Raw genomic sequence first — 21999 nt, 5'->3', positions numbered from 1 at the left:
ACAAACTTACCCTCTGCACATCGAGGACACGCTGGAGACAGAATGTATCAGAGTGATTTTCCTCCTTTTTTCTGAACGGCTGTTTGAAGACCAGACCTCCTCAGGTTTAGGTATCTGAGCCTCAGTCCTGTGATGGTCCATGCGGCTGCTGCAATAACCCCTCTAAAACTCATCGGGCTGCACATCCTTTGTGCCAACTTAGCTTTTTCCAGCCCATTTATTCAGTACTCTGCAAAGAGATTCACTCCACAAAATCACCAAGATGCACAATGCGAGCAATTACAAGTCAGAGAGAGAACATGACTTTAAACATAATTTTATTAAGGCTTAAATGTCTATCAGCCAGACAGGAGCTGGTCCAGTCACACGACATAAACAGAGAGTGACATTTGGTGTAATGTGATGGCTTTTCTACAAGAGTTTGTATGAGCAGGATGAGACTGCTGCCAGTTACTCACGTGTTAACCATGGCCTCTCTTTGTGATGCTGGACTCCAGGATGAGTGCGAGGGCACCGCAGGGAGGAGGGGTTGAGGCAGGGAAGGGGAGAAGTCAGGTAGCTTGCATGTTGTCAATCACAAGGACTTCGCCTGGTCCATGACCGAATGGCTGCTCGTCAAATGTGTAAATGGTTTTAACTCACAGGAAAGCTAAACTCACAGTCCAAAAGGCACCTATGCTAAACCACTGAGCCACTGGGATGGTGGTAAGAGGGCGGGTGCGACAGGTGGAAATCAGTTCCGTATAAATACATATTCCTTGCTAAAGAAGCTATGGCTTTTACTATCCTCAGATCGCTTTGCTCTGGCGCGATGCTCTAACCCCCCACCCCCCACTACTCTGTAAGCACAAGAAGACCAAGTCCTCTCTGCCGTTACGGGTGCTCATCTGTCAAGCTCACCAAAGGCCTTCATCCTCCTACAGATCAATACAGACACAGGGAACAGCAGCGGCTCCTTGTCCTCGTCCTCCCGGCAGGCTCCGGCGGCCAAGGGGTCAGAAGTGAACCCTCCTGACATCGTGTGAGGCAGCCGACCTTTTACAATTCCCGCACAGTATTGATGGCAGAGACTTCTGCTTCTCGGCCAAGCACGGGCGACACATGAGGTGGCCACAGGGAAGCTGGTAAACGGGCTCCGTTTTGAAGTAAGAGGAGAAGGTTTTCCCGCAGGAAGCGCATCCCTGGGTCTGGCTGCTCCTGCCGTGCTCTGCAAAGGGGACAGAAATGGCTCAGTCGGGGGGGTGACAAGTCCACGCTGTGCCACCCCTTACGTGCCCAATCCTGCCTCACGAGCCCAGGTCCCCTTTCTGCAGGCATACGGCACAGCTGCAGGTGCTCGTGGCTCAGGACCACAGCCCATTTTCTCTGACCTCGGGAAAGGGAACAGTCTAGCTGCTGGGGCAGGTTGTGCTCAGAAGGGGCTGGATCACATCAGCATTTGCACCATCAGGCTTTTAATTGAGGATGGATGACTGTAAAGGGCTCTTCACTTTTACTGAGACTAAATCAGCCTCCCTTCCGCTTTTCCAGTGCTCGGATTAAGATCACTGATTCCCGAGTGAAATGCTTTAGGTGTCACTTTGCATTCCTGTCACACACTACCTATCAAGGGCTACTCAGTCAACTCTTCAGCAACTGCAATTTTAAAGGGACAGGAAAAAGCTTAATAGCTTAATGTCACAGCAAAACAGCAAAACTTATTTAGAGAGACAGGCAGCCACTGGGTGCTGCACAGCCCCAGCCCTTTCTCAGGGTCACTTGGTCCCTCTGAACACTCTTCTCTGCCATGAGCAGGTGGATCCACGCTTAGGGCAGAAGAGCAAGCCAGCAGTTAGGGAACTGGCCCGCAGAGGGATATACGAAGGTTCAGTGCCTCCCTGCACTCCAAAGAAATAATTTTGGGAATGCATACACAGCTGGATTAGCACATCTAGCTAGCAGGTGGGATGAAAACTGCGAGGACTCAACAGCCTGGCTGATATACATTCCAGCCTGGTGGGATTCTGGGCACACACCTGGCTGGTTGGCCCGTGGCATTGCTACCATTACCTGTTCCTGTTAAGGGTCAGCATGCTACATGGTATGTGATATATTTACATCTCTCCAGTTGCATCTCTGCACCACTCACTCCCCACCCACGTAGCAACTCCCCAGCTTGCTCTGTGCAGCTAACAGGCAACATTTAAGCCACGCAGCCCAGACTGCAGAGCTCTGGGAACAGCCAAAGCCTTGACGTGGGGCAAGCTCTCAGTCTGCGCTGACCTGCTGCAGGCTGGGCTGAGCGCCGTGTCCCAGCGCAATGCATCCAGGATTGCCCTAGGACGGTGCAGACAAGTGACAGCCATCAACGCGGGCAAATCGTAGGACTCCTGCTGAAGTCTGCTCTGACTGGACACGGACAACACACCCCACTTTCTGGAGGTCAACAAGGTCTAACCTGCCTCACTGGGAGAATAAACCATTAAACTCGCTGAGATGAAAAAGCAGCAGTTAGGGACTGTTAAGTTAAGCTTGCTGGGAGACAATATAGTATTTTATATATATAATATTTTGGGGTCTGAAGATGCACAGAAAGATGCCGAGCAGCAGCACAGATCTCTTTGTTAACACAGTCCCAGTTCCCTTCTCCTCTCTCACTCCCAAAGGTGAAGCAGAGGTGCTTGTTGCTTACCGAGGACTGTGTCCACACTCCATGAACTGCTGCAGCCTCCCTCGCTCTGTGCCTGCTGCTGGCTTTTCATCAGCTTGGCCGTAAATGAGGGCATTGAGCTGAGCGCCGAGTTCAAGGCAGTGTCCAAACTCTCTGACAGTTTTTGTTCATGAGAGACCAGATCTGCAAAGAGAAGCACAAGCTCAAGAAGCGGATGCTGGGAAAAAGAATGCGCAACAGAAATGCTGCTTTGCCTCTAAACCTTTGGGACAACACTCAGGATTTTAGGAGCCCTGCCACTTGTTTTCTTGAGAGGCCTCTTTTCCCTGCCACGGTGCCAGGATGGGGACGTAGTGCTTCATCTGTTTTGGATCCTAAAGATGAAAAGTTCTACAGATTACCATCAGACGTACACGTCATGCCCCAGTGCCAACCAACGCCCATGTGCTGGCTTGTATCTGCAGGTCTGAAAAAGGGCAAAAAGCCAACTAATCCAGAAAGCCGTTTCTCTCTGAAACTGCCTGGGCAGCTCCCTCAGCCTGCTCCAAGGGTCCCAGGCTTGCTCCGTGCAGCTAACTGGGAACGCTGAAGCCACTAGCAAAATCTGGGGGACTAATTTTTTTCTCTTTGTCCCAGTTCTGAGTCAAGGGAGAAAGCCAAAGGCACAGGGCTGGACCCTTCCCTGCAGTGTTTTGTCCTGTGTGATACTGAAGGCATTAATTAAGACTATGCATTAAGAGAATGTTGTCTGCATCACTAATTCTGTTAAACCCATCTCCCAAAGGAAGACTTCTGAATTAGTGCTGCACATTTGCTACAGCAATCAAGGCTGACGAAATACTGAAGCATGAGCTCCTGGGGCCGAGCACTGTGCTTTCATTTATGTACAGGCACAGCCCCCCTGGGAGCTCCAGGACCCCTCTCAGGGCAGTCCCTGCTCCTGTGGGGCTGGGGCACATTCCTAGTGGGAGCTGTCACACGCCTCTGCAATAAAAATCACTAATGATTCCTCCTAAAACACTGAATGAGCTCTAGACTGAGATCAGAGCAGAAATGTGCAGTTTGACTTCTTCCTACTCTTTCTGCTAACACCAAACACCAATTATTTTCAACCCAGTCTTTAAAGAATTTGTTTAAAATCAAATGACCATCTAAGCTTTTTCCTTGAAATATTTTTGGGAAATCTGGGGAGAAAGGTAAAGGGAGTGACAGGTATCAGCAGGCATTAACAGCAGTCAGAAGCCATGGGCCACCTTTTGCCATGTTACAGACCACTACATTAGACGACAACACAAGAAAACGTGACTTACCTGCCTAGAGAGAGCCCTTACATGACCAGAAGATACCCACGCACTGCGTGTTTGTACCGTCCTACTCAGACCAGACTGCTTGCAACAGAAGGCCTCACAGACACGGCTGATCTCTTCAAGCTCATCTAAATATGAGGTTGCTAAAGACGTCTCTTTCCCACCTCCCAGCTTAAGCTTACCTTCCTCCTCCAGTGGGATTATTACCTAAAGCGGTAGCTCAAGTTTAATGATACCAGAGAGAAGATGTAAGTGTTGCTGTACGCAGTAGTTATAGCCACATAACAGTTGTGCGACCAGCAACTCCAATACATTTCAGGAATTCCTGTGCCAACAAGGGAGAAAGCAAACATGGCAAAACAGATGTGGATTTGGGCGAAAGATCTAGCGTGGAGTCAAGAGGAGCAATTGCCTGGGAGCCACGCTCTTCACCACGGGCTGGAAGCTGAGTCATTAGAGAACAAACCACAAAGAGCAAACAGATTTTGGGGAGAGAGGTTTGACTCTCCTTGGTATTTAAAAAACAGATCACCCTTGCTTTCTAAAGATTGTCACCTCCTCACCAGTCCTGCCTGCCCCAGCACCTGAATGCTGCTGGACCTACAAAGGGTATCCTACACACCTGCTCCCAGCACTCAGTGGATCCAAAGGTTTATCTGCGCTGCTACAGTGCTGCCTTGCCTGCCTGGTCAGAAGCTATGGCATGGCTGAGGACTGCGGCGGGTGAAACCACTCGGCTTTTCAGGGAATTTATCTCAGCGTTGCAGGTCTGGGTGGTTTTTCTGCCTCTTGGAGCTCATGCCCAGCAGTGCTGCTACCAGATCGCTGAGAAAAGCAAGGATAAAAGGAAACTAGTGCCCATTTCCTTCCCTGGTAGACACAAGTCACATCCCTTGCCTGACATCTCTACCTGGTTTTCTGCTTTGACTAACTGCAAACTCCTTGCAAGTCTCTCCCAGCCTGTGCTGTCCTCTCCTCCCTGCTCTGAAGGCAGCACTGCCTGCAATTCCCTTACTGCCGTTTGTTCCAAGCCCTTGCGCTGCTGCACTGGCATAGGCCAGAGGCTGTGCAGCGACAGGCTCCCCAGGCTCAGCCCCTGCCCCAGCAAGAGCAGCCCTGCGAGAAGGGAAGGAGCCAGTGTGTCTCCCAGGGACACAATCTGTGCAATGACACCAAGCATGCAGGGAACCAGCTGCACCAAGAGCCCAGGCTGGCAATGCCTGGCCAGGGAAATCTGTGAGCAGGATTAGTGCCCCATTCCTGCTTTCCTCCTCACCTCACTCCTCGTGGTAGGATCCACTCCCCGTGCCATCCCCACTGCACCACTAGACATTTCCTGATGTTGCCTTTTTTCTTGCTGATGCAAGAACATATCGGACAGCTGGGATAATAAATCACCTATAATAAAGAAACTTCAAACCAGCACACTGTGAGAAAAACATTGTCTCCACATGGACAGTGGCTTAAAAGCAAGGAGGAGAAAGGAAATACAAACTAAAAGGGAAACACAGTGACCTGAGGAAACAAGAGGGCTGTGAAGCAGACTGTACGGGCAACACAGCGAGAACAATGGGCCTAGAGATGAGAAGTGAAAGAGGATGGCAACCAACACCATCCAGGGTGGCAGGTTGTGCTGAGGAGAGAGGAGGTGAATCTGATGACAACCTGACTTCCGCGACATCTATCAACTGCAAAATACAACGGCCTTAAAGCTTTCTAGAGGCGGGACAGGAATCTGTACTGGAGCCTCCCGACTTGAACACTGCCCTGGGTTCTGAAGACACTCAAGAACAGGAGTGACTTAGGGAGCCACAATACCTGTCGAACAGTCCATTTGGATCAAATGTGAGTCATTGTCAGTTTTCATTTTTTTAGCACTGTTCTCTGAGGTAGACGTGACAAGTAAGTTTGTAGAAGAAAAATAAGGTGGCTGCACAGAGCTCTGATCCATACAGTCCATTTTCCTCTTCAGAGAAGACATTGTTACGGAAGAAGGTACAAGCATTTCCGAGGCATGCGCCCTCCCGAGCAGGTTGGTGCCAGGGATGCTGTGCTGTAAGAGGAAGTGGTCTATCCTGGCCTTGAGGGTAGGGTGAGGTAGGGGCTGCGAGTGCTGGCTGAAGGCCACCCCAGTGAAAGGATCGCTGGGTACCCTGCCCCAAGACGCCTCACTCCGGTTGCACTTTTCCAACGTGGTCTGGTCGATCACCTTCCCTGAGGGCAGGAGCATGGGGAAAGTCATGATCTCCAGAGTGATGGGGTCCAGGAATTCTTCAGGGATGTCTTGGACAACGTCCACCAGCTTGCGGAGGGTCTGCTGCTCGCTGTCGTTGGCACTGAAGGGCACGCAGTCGCTCTCCATAGGCGTCCAAAGTTCTGGCTTGAGGCTGCCAACATCCTGAGCAAAGAACTGGGAGGCCACTTGAAAGACACCCTCGATCACCTCCTGCGGGCATGATTTGGCAGGCTGTCCCCACACCTCCAGCCTCTTAATGCAAGGCAGGCCACCTCCGGCCACGTGGGTGATGCAGATTTTTAAGTGCGACACGTTGCTCAGCGAGGTGGGCCCTTTGTTCCAGAGGTCTTGAGATGCAGAGCCAGGGTAGGAGAAGACATTTTCCATCTGATGGAAGGGAGGCCTTGGCTTGAAGCCTCTGTGGCCAAATGTCACTTTGCTTTGATTTTTTAAGACAGCTTTGCCCACCAGTGTGAAAGTGTCTTTGTCCGACACAGGCTGACCGGCCAGACCTGAGAACTGACCCTCAGGGCTCTGCCAAGAGGTTTTATTGCATGAGGTAGAGGTGTAAACTTCGAGCCCGGAGAAGGTTTGGTATCCCCCGGATGAGATGTCAATATTAACCCTGCAGATCTCAATATTGAAGGGAAAAGAGATCGTGACATGGACTGGAGGTTTGATAAAGTATTCGCTGCGGAAACCACGATTTCTCCTGGCAAGGTCTTCAGAGATCAGATTCTCCACTTCGTAACCATCAGCAGAAATCTGTGTTTCAGGAGAAAACCAGATTTAATTTGAAGTAAGAAAATAAAAGGAAACTACTTTCACAAGCACTTACGTAGATTCTCAAGATGACATCAGCTAGGGACCAAGGTTATGGTTTCACATGCAGCTGAGACAACACAAGAGATCCCAGCTGCTGCGGCAAAGCAGACCCATGCCCACCCTCCTGCAGCCATGCAACCCCATCTGCTTTCCTCTGCACCCTCTGCTACCTGGCCAGCCATTTGCAGAGCTGATTTAACTGCTAGAAGAGTGGAAAATTACAGATGGTTTGTGGTTTTGGCTGGGTCAGTGAATTAAAACAAGTGGGAGAGTGTGGCTGGGAGCACGGCACGTGTGCATGGGGGAGACGGGAGCCTCCTCTCTTTCCACGGTGGTGAAACATTATGTCAGCTTATCCTGCTACGTGGAAACGTACTCTGCATCACAGTTACAGGATCTCTTAAGGCCAGCTAGCTGACTGCCTTCTCCTGCTCTGGGATCAACGCTACCTATCTCTCAGGGAGATCCATCTAACCAGGTTGGGTTCCACCCCATGTCTCCCAGAACATGCAATCCCACCCTCCGCTCTGCTCCTGGGCAGACCGGCTCTACCCATTCCCTTTCCTGGAAGCCCTGGGGCCTAAAAAGTCTGCAGCACTTGCTAAATGAACAAATAACAGCAAGAAATAGCTATTTATTCCACCTGCTTAATACGGTCACCCTACAACAACTTCCCAGCAAAGCCCAGCAGCATGGCTGGGTCTCTCCACACACCACCTGGATGGACGGTCACACCTGCACTGCAGTTTTTACAGCCCAATACTGACAAACCCAAGGTGGTCTTGGATTTTGGGGTGTGAGTTGGTGAGGAGACTTACAATTACACAAATGGCTTTGAATTAAAACCGAGTTAAGTTCCTAAGAGATTCTGACGATGCCGAGTGAAAATATTAAGTACTTGTAAAGTAAGTTCAACAAACATTGTCAAGAGCTGTGCATTGTACTGCACAAAGGGCAAGCCGTAATGCTGCAGGTAAAAAGGTATCTTAAGTCAAAGCCCACATACCTGTAAGCACATAACACTGTCTTGTTATGAGATCCTGCAAAATTAGAGCTTTTCCCCTCCAACAATCAGCGTGTGCCACATCAGAGCAGTCACACAAGGTTGTACAGTGTTCTAACACTACCTGGCAGACACTGACCAAAACATACACAGGACAAATAAAATTTTGAAGAGTAACTTCTGGGAAATCTCTGAATGCTGACTTTTCAAAGTACTGAGCCCTCAGCTCTACTTTATCTTCATGTGAGCTGCAGGTCCCAAGCACCCAGACACGGGTTCTCTTAGTGCTTACACATCAATGACTCTCTCAAGATGGAAGCACAAAAGGGGAATTTGGGAACCAGGAGCAGAGATTCCAAACATCAGTTCACAAAACCACCTTACTGGGAATGACAGGAGACTGGTGAGCTTGGAAGAGAAAGCTGTGAGCAAACCCACCCAAATCACAACCCTCCTACATCACCAGGAAATGGTTTTAATTGACAAAAATGCTCTCAGCTTTGCAGATTAAAAAGCTGACGCTTTACCTGCATCCATCTGCAGTGCTTCTGCGGCCAGAGGACAGACACAGCCTCCCACATCAAAATCCCTCTCTGAACCAGCCAGACCACACAAAACGACGGGAATTTGCTGTTAGTTGCCTCTGTTTTGTTTTCTCAGGAAAGCCTGGCATGGCCAGCCAAAACCAGTCTTCCAGAAACACTGCTAATTATCACAGATGAGCAGCACACAAGCCTTCCCAGCCCTAACCAGTCCAGCATGCCACTTCCAACTAACCCTTCCATCCCTCCAGCTCCCTAAAACCTCACACATCATTATTTTACCTTGTTGCAGTGGATTCTTGGCTTGAACTGTGGGAGACAGACGTTTATTACCATCTTGGCAGTTGGAGAGAGGTCACTTTCTGAGCATCAGATTCAGCTTGTCAAAAAAAAAAAGGCAAAATAAAGTGAACATCAGTGAACAGTGAAAGGACCTCCTGTTTCACAGACTGTATCAATTACAAGCTCCGTAGTTCCTAAAATGCAACTCAGATCCGAGTCCAGGAGGTAAAGCCAATAAAAAACCAAAAGACTGTGGTGGAGAGACAGGCTGGAGAGAAAAAAACATGTTAATATTAATTAGTGAACCCCTGGAGAAACATCAAAGAGAAAACGGCTATTTTAACTAAAAATGTCTTACCTATGGATAGGCTAGCAAATCGATTAGGAAGTTTATCAAAGATGCAAGAGGTTTTGCAGGTACAGTGAAGCAACAATAACACACGAGGTTGTCAAAGGAATCGCTGTGAGCTCTCAGCAGCTGCAGGCAGACCTGGAGGGCACCGGGCTGCTCTGTGACCCACCAGAGCACTCAGCACTGTGGCCCCTCACCACCACAAGGTGGAAAAAGCTGATGTCCACTCCCCCCGTGTGGCCTTGAAGTGCCTGCGTTGTCTCCGTACCCAGTTCCCCCTGCATGCCATGTCTATATGCTGCCTTCAACAGTTTAAGGCAGGACCTGCCTGCGCTCTTGGACAACACCCAACACAAGAGGCTCGGACAAGGCATCTCGGGACAAAAGTAACACCAGTCAGCATTAACACACCGCTGCTGCAAAGACAAGCAAGATGTTGCTTGAGGGCTTCGGGAGCCTCAGATGTAAGTGAAGATTAAACACAAATATTATCAATTGGTATTTAATAGCTCCGAGGGAGCAGAGGGCATTTAATAGCTCTGAGGGAGATTATCTGTGTTCCGAACACTGACCCAGTGTTCTTCTTCCAACAATGTTCATTAATGAAACCCGAGCGAACACACCTTTTTCTCCACTGAAAAAAATGTGACTCTTAAATTGGTTATATCAGATCCTTTTTAACAATGAAATTATCTGCAAAGTAAATGTCTTAACCTTACGTTAACCTTCGTTTTAATGTGTCACTGCCATGAGCAATCTTGCAAATCAGGAACCCACTGCTTTCTTCAAGAACAAGAAGCCCTTTAATCATTCTCAACTGAAGTTGTTCGTTCAGCCAAAATGAAATTAGCCTTCTGGGGGCACATCGGTCCAGCCAGTGAAATGCAGAGCGCTAACGAGCTCACTCTGCCTGCTAAGCATACGGGTGCAGTCTGCCTGCGATTGAGCACAACAGTCTGAAATGAGAAGTGTGGTATCCGAAGTACAAATCCCACGTATAAAAATCAACACAAAAGAAGCCGAGCCTGCAGAGAGCAGAGCCCGAAGGTGACAACGCAGATGCTGGATCGAAGCAGTTGTGAAGCCAAGAAGAACTGCAGCAGGCCAGACCAGCATGCCTTCTAACCCAGTATTTCACCTGACAGCCATCAGCAGCAATTCCTGCTCCTCACAGGAAACACAGGAACACGGCAAGCACGAACCCACACTCTACTTTCTTGGCTTTCTGAGCCTGAGAGGCTTCCAGTACAGGGCTGCCAGTGAGGAATTGTTCAAATAGGCTTTTAAACCGGTTTGACTTTTGGCACCCACATCTTGTGGGAGTAAGATTGCCAGTTTAACTACAGGCTGTGTGACAGAACTACTCTTTTTGGTTCATTTTGAACCTGTTGCCTGGTAAATTAGCTTGGCCCTCAGCACTGGTATTACAAAACCCCCAAAATCAACTCTCTTTGCTCCCTTTCTTGGAATGACTCAAGATTTGCCCTCTATATTATTCCTTCTCACATTTCTTTCCCAGGGTGAAAATTTCTCCATTCCAACCTGACCAGACTGGTGCATTTGCATTTAGCGAGTCTTGGTGAGACGTTCCCTGAACGACAGTGAGCCGTGAGAGGCACCTTCACCTCTGCATCACTGCGAACTCATCACTTTAAGAACTCGCTTCTCGTGAGCCGCTGCCTACTGAGATCCTGCCTACAGCAGATGCCAAATACTCCCATGGACGTGCAGTTGTGCAACCCTCTCTGTCCTAGTGCTGTCTCACGCTAGGCAAACCACGGATGGGTGCAAGCCACTTCTCAGGACTTGCGTCTTCTTCCAAGCCTAAGACACTTACTGAGGCTGTGTTCTACATCTTCATCCTTTTCTACCATACTTTTAACAATCTGTGGCAATTACCTCTGGTTAATTACAAATGATTTATTCTCTCGCTAAACTTGCTGTCTTTCAATTCAGTTGCTCCTTGTTTTGCAGCATGAGGAGCTATGTATGTATATATAGGTATATTTTATAGGATTTTCTCCTACCTGTTTGTGACCCTGACAGACTTTTAACAACTCAGGCTAATTTTTCCAGGTTCAACACCTCAATAAGAAAATGCATTATTCTGCATGTCCAAGTCACTGCTCTCCCTTCTTCTGAAAAGTTCTGCCACACTCTTGCTTCACAGCAAAAGCTGGTCACCGAGTTGGCTTTCATCCGTAGCCGTGTTTTTTTCACTCTTCCCATGAAAACACAACTCAGAAGACAGACAGCAGGGGTGAAGGGACAGATTAACTCAGAAACTGGAATGAGATTAGGACTAAGATTCTACGCAAAGAAGGAAAGTGAGCAGTGGCTGGACACACTGTAATAGGAAAGTAAAGGGGCTAGCTGAGGCCAGAGAATCAGGCTGGGTACAAGAATCAGCAGGGGTGGGCAAAAGCAGGTGAGAGGAACAGATCAGGAGTGACCGGAATCAGATGGGGACAGTGAGCCCAAGACCCCTCTTGCAAGGAGCCTGGGCTGAAGCAAGAGCTGGGGAAATGCAGACAGCAAAAATCTCTGCAAAAAAGCATAGGATGGGACAGCAGATGTAGTTTCCCCATGGCTACTGCCACCATTATGCCCCAGACTTGTGTGGATGTCCCCTCTGCTAACAACAACTCACATGGCTGTGGGACGAAGGTAGTTCTGAATTTACGAACACTTCAAAAATATAACACCCAGGGAACTGCATTACTAAAGTCATTACTTGCCAAAACAAAAGGCTCAAAGATCACAAAGGACTCAAAGACTATGAAGTGCCATCAGGCTGTCACACAAGTGTCCATCTCATGCCTTCCCTAAGGTGAATGACCATCTTTTGACTGAGGCAAAATGCAGACTGAAGGACTGTACTCTGTATTTTTCTACGCCAGCAAGATCCTCTGTCGTCTCAAACAAGTCACTTAAAACCAGCTTTCTGGAGCTAGTCACCAAGTGCCTTCCTGGTGTCCTGCATACAACTAGGGAGCTGCAGCAGTAAGGAGCACACCCAGTGGACGCTGAACTAAGGTGTTCCATAACACCGAGTATTTGAGGGAGAGGGAAAAGAACAGCCCAGACATTTTAAACCAGGCAACCAAAATGAGCTAATATACAGTATCTGTCCCGGGACAGCAACCTGCTTACTGCCACCAGTCTTCCCCATCCTCCACCTCAGCATGCCTTGAAATGGAGCACTGCAAAATAGCCAGAACAGCTTGGCTGCAGTGGGAATGCGCGTTTCACCTGCTGCTCCATGTGAAATAATCCCTTCAGCTCTGATCAGAAGCAGAGTCTGCCCTGCGCAGCTCAGGAAATGTCCCTCCTCTTGGAAAGAGCCACCACGTGAAAGCTCAGGAAGAAGCCAGCAACTCTGTCTTCAGAATGGCATACAGAACTCAGACACTGGGCCACATCCTGAGTAAGAAAAGAACAGTGTGAGCCATGCGATAGCGGGTAAAACCAGCAGCCTCCAGAAGAGATGCTCCACGCAGCTAGAGGCTGCACTCCAGTTTGCACAGACTCATTGTCACTCAGGCAGGGGTATCGCCTCCAAGTGGATTTGTTAGCCCCATGTGGCAGCAGACATTATCAACAGGGTGCAAAGCCTCTCTGTCAGACATTGCTGAGAGCTGAGCACGAAATGAACATCTCGGGGTCAGAGCGCCCCAGCCCTCAGCCCCAGCTTTCATCTCGCCACACAGCGTTCACACTCTGTCCTGCTCAGCCACAGCCCCTGAAGGATAAACTCTGACTGCTGCCTACCAGCCCCAGCCTGCTGGTGATGGAAACAGGAAGGAAACATGTACGTGTGTTCCTGGCACCCAGGTCAGCTTCATGACTAAAAATCATCCCAATTCCACCCCAAATACCACTGTTCTGCTCTCACAGTGACCAAATCCATCCCCTTTCATTTAGGGTGGAAAAAAAAAGTAACCACGGAGAAAAATTAATAGGACAGTAGTTTTTATTTGCCACGGAAGCATTTGAGGATCTATGTACAACAGGAGAGTGTGGGACATACAACTATCAGCAGAGCAGAGCTGGCTAACACAGCAAGGCAGCCTGAGCAAACAAAGCACCTGCCAAACACTTAATCAACACTGAAAGAGCATTTTAACCACTAATCAGAAAGAAAGATGCATCTGTGAGGCTGTGTCAGCCTCTGAGCAAGCACCACACCAGACTAGCCAGCCCTGCTAAGCAGCGCTGGGTCAAACACTTTGTAATGGAGGTAGCTCAGTTTCTCCAAACGTGTGCGTCTGAGCAGAGGAAACCATTCCCAGAAGGGAAGCTCAACCACCACGTACCCCAGCTGCCGCAGCTGCCGCCGTTTCATGCGGTGCAGTCCCAAGAGCCGCTTGGAGCTGTAGCAGTAGTGGTTTCGGTTGGACACCTGAATAGCCAGTTTCACCCCCCGAGACTGCCGATTTGGTGTAAGAGATGGGGTGGCTTCAAGACAGTGCCCCAGTTTAGGCTCAACTTGCAATCCAACACCTGCAATAAGAGCTCCCCCTGAGAGCACAGCATGATCCCCTGTGCACAGTGTTCGTGCTTCTTCCCCTCTCCCCTGACCATGAGTTCTACAATCATTTTCCACTTCTATGGGGGACTGGCTATTAGAGGTCCCTTTTATAAGCTGAGTCATTAAGTCATCTGTTAGACTAACTCCGATGTCTTTCAGTTTCTTATCTGCAAGAGGGTCTTCTAAGTTGAAAGGGATGGGATGTCCATCCATGTCCATATGAACCTCCAGGTCACTCGATCTCGTGTGAGGCAGAATCATGTGGCTCTTCACATACTTGGGGCCACCTAACATGCTCTTGAGAAGAGACACGGCTTCCACAATTTCAGGTCTGACGTAGATTTCCTGCTCTGCAAAATTCAAAACCATCTCAGTAATCTCTCGACAAAGCTGAGGTGGAAGGCGGTTGCCTTGGTAGCTTGGGCACTCGATTTCGACACTCTTACCAAGTGTGAACAGGTCCTTTTTGAGCTCATATTTACTACCTCTCGTTTTCTGGACAAACTGATCCCTGAAAGCATAATCTATCAGCTCCTCTGGGAAGCGTTTGACAAATGCCAGGCCAAGCAAACCAGTAAGGAGATGCTCCGGAAACTTCACAAATTCATGGAGTTTTCTATTCATCTGCTCTATCAGGCTGGAGTAAAACTCTTCCTCATTTGGAGGTTCATAGTCCAGGCATCCAAAGGACCACAAGAACTTGGCAGCATCTTTGCTTCGGCAGTAAGTCACCTTAGAAGGCAAAGACATGGCTGCAGCAGCCATAATGCCTTCGTCAAAGTAGTGTAGGGATGAACAGGTAAGAGTGATGTGCATGATGCCCTGGATGTTTGTGTTAGGGATCCGAGCGGGAATAACCTTCCCAAGTTCCTTCAAGAGGGGTAGGTGATCCATGCGAGTGTAGCGGAGTATTTTAAGCACGTTCACCAAAGCATAAGTGCTCATGTCTTCTATCTGTAGGGAGACTCTGTCTGCAATTTTTCTCATGACGTGGTCAGAGATACCACTGAGGGACTTGAAGAGCCCTAAGCAGATGGCACCCAGCTCCTCCAAGGTGAAGGAGTCCAAGTACTTCAAAATCATGCTCTCCATCTTCTGCATCAAATCCACGGGTGACCTCCGGCCTTCACCTACGATATAAACAAGCTGAACAAACTGGGGCAAAGTGAGTTCTTTCCAGTGCATGTTGGCATAGCTGAACAAAATGCTCAGGTAGGAAGGCACACTACGCTCCAGACAGCGCCAGCAATCAGCCACCAGCAGCAGCTGGTCCAGGTTCATGTCCCACACCCGCCGGCAGAATTCATTCTCGCACGCGTTCAGCAGAGGGTGGGTGGGTGGAACAGCCAAACGAACGCAAGCCTTCAAAATATCAATGAGATCTGAAGTACTGAACAACCTGATGTTTTTCACAGCATGGCGACACAGTGTATTAAACCTGGGTTCAGACAGCAACGCTGCGTGCTGTTCCACTGGCAAACGACTCAGCTTGTAAAAATAATCTGTGCTGGTTCCTGGGCTCTGGCTGCCCTGGCATACAGCCACACTGTGTAAAATCGAGTCACCTTCTTCTAAAGGAAGGGCCTCTACTGGCTCAGACTTGTCGTAGCTGAGAGATCTGTACTCGGGCCTCCCCTTCTGAAATACGCGAGGGTCCTCCTTGGAGCTGTGCATCTCTGATCTTTCCTTTTCTGCTTCCTCCGTGGGTTGTGCTGCAGAGAGACACGCTGAGATGGTCTGCTCTAAGTGCGGCTTGGACTTGGCCTTCGGCAGGGCACTGCTGGTGGGTGGCAAAGCTTGAGAAGAGGCGGTACCGAGCGCATGCTGAGCCTGTGCGGTGCCAGGGCTGGTGAAAGCGTCACCGAGAGACTGGCCACTGTTCCTAACAGCGTGCTGCTGGGAGGCAGCTCTGCTTCTGGCATAGGCAGATGGGTTATAGAATACTCTGTAGTCCAGTGGATTCAGCAGCTGGATTGTAGCCACAGATTCGGTTGTGGTGTTGGCTGATTCTGGGTTCTCTTCCTTTTTCTGCTTACTTTTGCTGCTTCCGCTCTCAGCCTTGCACTTGGCTGTAGTTGAAAATGTAGTCACCCTGCTCAGTCTTGGAAATCTTCGGCATATTAGCACTGTAGCCATGGATCACAATTTACTGGGGTCAGAATTGCTTCCAGGTACTGAAAAAAGGGCAGACGAAGAATGAGTGGCTTCCACCTAACACGAAGCACTTTTTAATCTATCCTTTACGCTACTGAAAGCGAGGCGATGTCGGTGCTTCCCCTAGGCAGGGCAACTGTTTCCCTGCAAAGCTGGAAGGCAGCCACTATCGAACATCACCTCACGCAAAGGCAGTTCAAAACAAGCACCCAGGTGACCTGACATACCCGAAGCTGGGGTACACGGCAGTTGGGTATTCCCTGCTACTCAGCAGCCATAAGTAACCAGCAAAGACTATGGGAGTTAAAGAAAAGAAAGTAATCTCTTTTTCATTTTCAAAAGACCCAAACTGCTTTTCTTTCATTCTAAACAATGAAAACATATTTTTGCAGTAGAACTGCAACTTCAAAGAGACTTTACATAATCAGTGCATTCTGCTACTTCAGCCACCATAGTCTGAAATACCAACCACCACCCGAGAAGTTGCCACAAAATATCCAGGGTGTTGCAGTGCTCTCTGCACCTGGAGACAGTATGTGGGGGCTGTGAGCAAAGTCTCCGCAAAACCAGTCCAAGGAGTAAAAGCTGGCCTGTAACCTGCAGATAGAGATTATAGCGGGAAGAAGAAACATGGCCCTTCTAGGTGGGGCCTAAGTGGGGGAAGATCACGGAAGAAGTAACACAAATCATTACAAGATGTTACATCCTGAGTTGCGAACCAGACGGAACAGAGCTTTAGGCTTCAGACTTGGGAGCGTTTCCCATAGTTTTAGGGTACAGAAGTCTTAAAAATGCCAGGTGCCTTCCTAACTCCTGCCTAAACCAGCTACAGCACAGAGACTGAGGATGAGAAATTTGTCAGGAGTTAAGCTGTGTGCTGCCAGCCTGCATAAGCTGCCAAACGATCCTGTTTACGATGATTCAGATGCTGATTAAAAAAGAAAAAGCACCAAGTCAGCGCTCTGTGTAACACACCCTTATCCCACCACATGTGGTCAACCCCAAAGATACGTTAGACCAGGCGTTCTCTACTTCTTTAAAATTCCTTGTGCTCTCACTACCACAGGGTGCCAAGCAATCAGGAAAGCCAAAGCCTGGCAGAGATGCTGTGACTGCAATACGCATTAGCCTCTGTGCTCCCCACATGGGGGAAATAAATCCTTTGCGGGCATCCCTCTGAGCTCTGCTTATACATGCAGCTTCTCAATTAGGGCTACAGCAAGATGTTGAACCAGTGCAGGCAAACTCCGTTTTGCAGCAGCAAAATGGATACCTTGGGGGAAGAAAAGGTGGGGTGAGAGCTGTGTGTCTGGGGTATCTGAGCAGGAAAAGGCTGCAGTGGGATCACATGCAGCTCTGGCTGAACAGAAACTGGGTATTTGGGTTTTTTGGAGTACAAGAATCCCCACGTCTCCCCTGACCCATTAGATGATCTTATTCCTGCACCACAATGATGAAGCATCAGCTCCTCTCAAGGAAGGGTGAGATGGGAAGGGAGGGAGGATGGGGAGAGGCAAAGTGATGCCCTTTGCTCCCTCTTGGTGTCAGCTGTGGGTGCTGCCTGTTGTGGGGATGGCTCCCCGCAGCAGCCTCGGCTGTCTCTTGCACACCCTGAATTCTCCCACAGCAGCAAAAGCAGTCACAGGAGCAGACAGGCAGGCAAGACATCTCTGATCTGGCACAGGCACAAGCAACCTGCTGCTCTCTGCAGGCTGTTTTCCTCCCAGGTAGCTGTACCTCTGTCTTGCTGCAGCTCAGCTTCTGTCTGAGGACAGGACCTCAGCACAGAGTTAGCACAGGAGCACTCCCGATCTGCTCTAGTGCAAAGTCAAGTGGCTCAATTCCTCCCTCTGGGATCAACTGAGTCAACTTGCGCTGAGGCAGCCAAGGAGATCTCACATCCTCTGCTCCATAGGCAGAGCTTGGGGGCAGCAACCACCAGCTGGCAGGTGAGGAAGAAGCTGCTGGAGCAGTAACCCTCTCAGCCGCCCTGGCAGGAGAGGTGAAAAAAGCAACCTGGGTGGAGAACAAGAGGCTCGTGGCGGGGGGGAAAGAGGGAAGACAAGCTGAAATTAAAATTTCTGGATACAGCCACACAAGGAGGAAGGTATAAGAAAGAGGCCAATGCATTTCTAAGGTGACTAGTAAATGGCTGGTAAATATTGTGAGACACTCAATAGTCGCTAAGCTTGCTGGACACCGTATTTGGATCTCAAAGCACACCGTGAGGCAGCCTGCTGGTGCAGACCAGGCTCTGCTCCACAGACCCCAGGCACTGCTGACTCTTACAGCTGTGCTAGTGCCTGCCAGCCAGGCAGCTGCAAGGCTGTGGCTGTCCCCTTCCAGCATGAGAAATCAAATCGTGACAGGCAGGAGAGACTCTACCCCTTCCTGACTGTCTTGTAAGCTGGGGAAAGGAAAAGCCCCCTCAGAACCTGGACAGTAAAACCCAAGAGCTCTGATGCTGTGGCACAGGCCAGACCCTGCAAAGCCGGAAGCAGCAGCAAAAAGGAGCCAGATTTCAAAGCTTGCCTGCTTAGCACAAAGAATGAAAATACCATTTCTGGCTCTACTGGCTGTGATGTCCAGCCTGAACTGGCCACATGTGACGGATGCCATTTTTGTGGCTGGAGACAGGCAGCTGTGAAGTGGGCAAGGCTCAGGTCTGCACCATGGCAGGGGGATGGAGACCCCATCCCCTCTGACATCGTCTCCTCTCCTGGCACCTCACAGTGCTTGTCCTGGAGGACACTCAGAGAGGCTGGTTCAAGCTGCAAAACTGATCCCAGACAAGTGGAGGTTTATCTAACCCAGGCTTTCTGGCAGACCTTGTCTGACTTGTATTTTGCATGTCTTCTATCTATTTTTGTATTACTGAGAGACAGGCCATTTCTTGAAAACAATTTCTATTTGCTGCTGAAAGGTGATACTACCTAAGAAATTCAGCACTCTGCTGTTACCAGAAACACCCTACTCGGTGACAACAGCCTAATTTCAAAGACAGAGAATCAAAGTCACAGCATTTGCACACCAGAGGCTCTGAAGGTGCGTGCTGCTAAGAATACCACCTATGTAGTTTAGTGTTAAGCCATGACACATTTGGGAAGCTATTTAGTAAAGAGAATATGGCTCTCCTCCTTGGCTCCAAATTCAGCAAAAGAGAAGATCCCGTGCAGGGGAGCAAGGTCTGCATGGGTTTAGGTACTTAAGCATCTCTGAAAGAAACATGCTGGGTCCAAGTGGCCTTTTGCCCATGGCTGTCACCCACCCGTAGCCTAAATCTTTGTGATCTTTGAAGTTTCTACAGCATTTCTCTCCCAACTCAACCTACACCTCTCCTCAATGTTCCTCTCTTCCTGTTACCCTGAATAATCAGCCTCCTTCCTCCTCCCACTGTGCTTCTCTTGTTCAAACACAGCCAAACTCCTTCCCACCTCCAGGCAAATCTCTCCAGAAATTTCACTTCCAGTGACTCCAAAAAGCCAGTCAGAAAGCGAGCTTTGGAGCTGGGCCCTGCAGGCTGCAAATACACTTTGTGGAGGTCCTCTGGGATGAAAACATCTTTGTGTATGTGTCTGCGTGTCACACTTAGAGCTGAGCTCTCGGCCAAGAGCGCAACTGCACAGCTGAGCGTTAGCTGAACACCAGGGAAAACAACATTCCTGGAGGGATGCCACCCGCCTTGGAGTATCAGCCCCGTGAAGGGGGATATAGATGCACCCTGAAATGCTGTCTGTGCCTCTGAAACACTCAAAGGGGCTTTCAGCGGCACTAGAAAACCCTCACAGGACCCATGCTAGGAGACCACCCACCACTGCAGCACACTGCCCCAGCCCGTGCTTCCCCCTGCCCAGCACCACTGGCAGTGAAGCTGGGGGTTACACGGCTCGTTTTGGCCAAGAGCCTACAGTTAACCGCCGTGCCTGGGCTGAAGAGACAAAAAAAAAAAAAAAAATCACAGCAAAAGCATTTTCCCCCAGCGGATCACGCCGTCAGAGTGCCAAACCGCCACGTTTTTTGTTGGTGCTTTTGTTTTTCGCCCTCCCTTTCACGTCCCCGGCGGCACCTCTACCACCGTGGGGGCAGAGCGGCCGCCAGGCGCGGCCCCCGCTGCAAACCCGAGTCCCACTACTTACCCACACGGCCGTCCCTACATAAATATACATATAAAATACATGTACAGCCCGGCCCCCGGGCCGTGCAGCCCCCGCAGCTGCCCCCGGGCCGTGGGGGCTGGGCGCATGCGCGTGTGCCGCCCGCCGCGGCCCGCCGCTGAGGGGATGGCAGGGGGCAGGGGGAGAAGGGGACGGGGCGGCCCGCGCTGCCCGCTCGCACTCACCGGGGCCCGGCGCTCGCCGCCGGCTCTGGCCCTGCCGCCCGCCAGCCCCTCCGCCCGGTCGCCCCCGTTGCCTCCCACCGCTTCCGGCCACCTGATGGTGACACACTTCCGGCCGGACGGAAGCCGAGGGGGGTGCCGGGGGTGGGTGTGAACGGCGGGAGCGGAGCGAACGGGCGGCAGGTGGCGCCCGAGGCGCGCCGCGCGGCCCCACGTGATGCGGCAGGGGCAGTCATGTGACTCGGTGGGGCGGGCCCGGGGCGGGGTGGTGGCGCTTCGGCTGCTCGGTCCCCCGCCTGCTCCGCTCCAGGCAGCGCTCAGGCGGCGGCCTGCCAGACCCCAGTAGTCGTAGGCCCAGTGGGGAACCCGGGGGGCCTGTCCTCTCCCCCGGCTGGGCCTGGCTCCCCCCCGGCTAGGATTCGCTCCCCACCCCGCACCGGCTGGGCCTCGCCCCCTCTCTCCCCCCGCGGCTGGGCCTGCCCGCCCCCCACCCCCCCGGCTGGGCCTCCCCGTCTGCGTGGGGTGAGCAGCGACGGGAGGCGTCCGGCTGGGGTCTGTGGGGGGCTGCTCCACGTCTGGGGGTCCTGGAGGCTGGGAGTGGAGCCTGGCGGAGGCTGGTGCTCTTCTCTGCTGCTATACCGACGCCGCCATACTTTCGGGACCAGGGTGACTGAGGTGGGAGGGGATCGTGGGGGAATCATTAGGTGCCAGACCCTGCTTGAGCAGGACCACGCAGGGCCAGTGGGCCAGTGCTGCGGCCAGGCAGACTTGGGAGTGTTTCAAATATTCAAGGCTCTGCTGTGCCCAGACATCTCTCCACCCTGGGCTTTAAGCATTGGCACCAATAAGGCCTTGAGCATGGGAGTACATTAAGCAGGGCTTGGCACATAGACTTAGTGCTTGCATCCCTTCCTAAAATTTCTACCTGGTGGATTCCTTTTCCACCTCTTCCTTCACATCAGCCTTTTTATCCTCTGGCAACTGAGGAAATCGCATCTCTAGGAGACCAGATGAAGTTGGAAGACAGCCATGCTGGTTGTGGCGAACTAAAATAAAAAGTAAAAAACCCCCAACCAACCAACATAAAACCAAAAAAACCCCAAAACTTGCTGATGGCACCTCAGACCTTAAACCTGGTCTGAGGGAAATGATCGAGTCCCCAACACGCTTGCTTTTCCCTCGGGGGGGCATCAGCTTTGTCATGAGAGGACAGGAGGCGCTCTCTAGCAAAGGTGGTGTTGGGAAAAGCGCTGAGTTTGTTGAGGGGTTTTTAGAAAAATAATTTTGATCTAAACGTTGCTTTAATGTGCTGCTGACAAAGCAGCTGGGGTAGGATTCATTTGAGTAAAAAACTGAATTGGTGGGATTTTTTGGACATCAGGTTAACTCCCTGGTTGTGAGGGAAGGCAAAATCAGCCTGGGCCTGTGGTCAGCCTCCAAAACCTCCTCCCTGGCTACATCCTCCTCCCCACCCCAACCATCCAGGGATCCAGCATGGATTTGCTGCATTTTGACTGCTTGTGTTTTCCACTCCTTCAGCCACTCCTGGCAGGGAAGCAGTCGTGTTCTCCAACCCAGCATTGGTACGGCCAGTGCTGGACATCCCACACCTCCCTGCCCTGTTCCCTGCAGCCTGTACCGCAGCTCCTTCAAACCATCTCCCTTCCCAGCCTTACAGCCTCAGCACAGTGGAGGTTTCTCTGGGGCGTGACAGCCCCTGAGCCCCAGAGCTGGGGAAAGCCCAGGGAGGTGCTGCAATGGGAGGTGAGGCTGCTTCGAGC

General features: G+C 50.7%; 2 protein-coding genes across 5 annotated transcripts; both read right to left on the bottom strand.

The window, feature by feature from the left end:
• Positions 1-300: 300 nt before the first annotated feature.
• Positions 301-20263, bottom strand: UBOX5 (U-box domain containing 5). 2 transcript variants are annotated; one of them, XM_055706517.1, is made up of 5 exons: positions 20222-20263; positions 8846-8942; positions 5776-6958; positions 2672-2833; positions 301-1207 (listed from the first exon to the last, which is right to left on the bottom strand). In XM_055706517.1, the coding sequence occupies exons 2-5, from the start codon at positions 8897-8899 to the stop codon at positions 996-998; spliced, it is 1611 nt and encodes a 536-aa protein (XP_055562492.1). In that variant the 5' UTR covers positions 8900-8942; positions 20222-20263; the 3' UTR covers positions 301-995. The 2 variants fall into 2 exon arrangements, with proteins under 2 accessions (XP_055562492.1, XP_055562502.1); XM_055706527.1 differs by lacking the exon at positions 301-1207 and adding an exon at positions 1229-2445.
• FASTKD5 (FAST kinase domains 5) lies at positions 8846-20308 on the bottom strand. Of its 3 annotated transcripts, none has more exons than XM_055706508.1 (3): positions 20222-20308; positions 13514-15902; positions 8846-8942 (listed from the first exon to the last, which is right to left on the bottom strand). In XM_055706508.1, exons 2-3 carry the CDS (start codon positions 15862-15864, stop codon positions 8939-8941), a joined length of 2355 nt encoding a protein of 784 aa, XP_055562483.1. In that variant the 5' UTR covers positions 15865-15902; positions 20222-20308; the 3' UTR covers positions 8846-8938. The 3 variants fall into 3 exon arrangements, with proteins under 3 accessions (XP_055562483.1, XP_055562479.1, XP_055562475.1); XM_055706504.1 differs by lacking the exon at positions 8846-8942 and adding an exon at positions 12531-12620; XM_055706500.1 differs by lacking the exon at positions 8846-8942 and having other exon boundaries at positions 13157-15902.
• Positions 20309-21999: the final 1691 nt, after the last annotated feature.

The sequence above is a fragment of the Falco cherrug genome, chromosome 1 (assembly GCF_023634085.1).
Source record: "Falco cherrug isolate bFalChe1 chromosome 1, bFalChe1.pri, whole genome shotgun sequence".
NCBI classification, from domain to species: Eukaryota; Metazoa; Chordata; class Aves; order Falconiformes; family Falconidae; genus Falco; species Falco cherrug.
The sequence above is the reverse complement of the archived record's forward strand: the minus strand, read 5'-3'. Positions and strand labels throughout refer to the sequence as shown.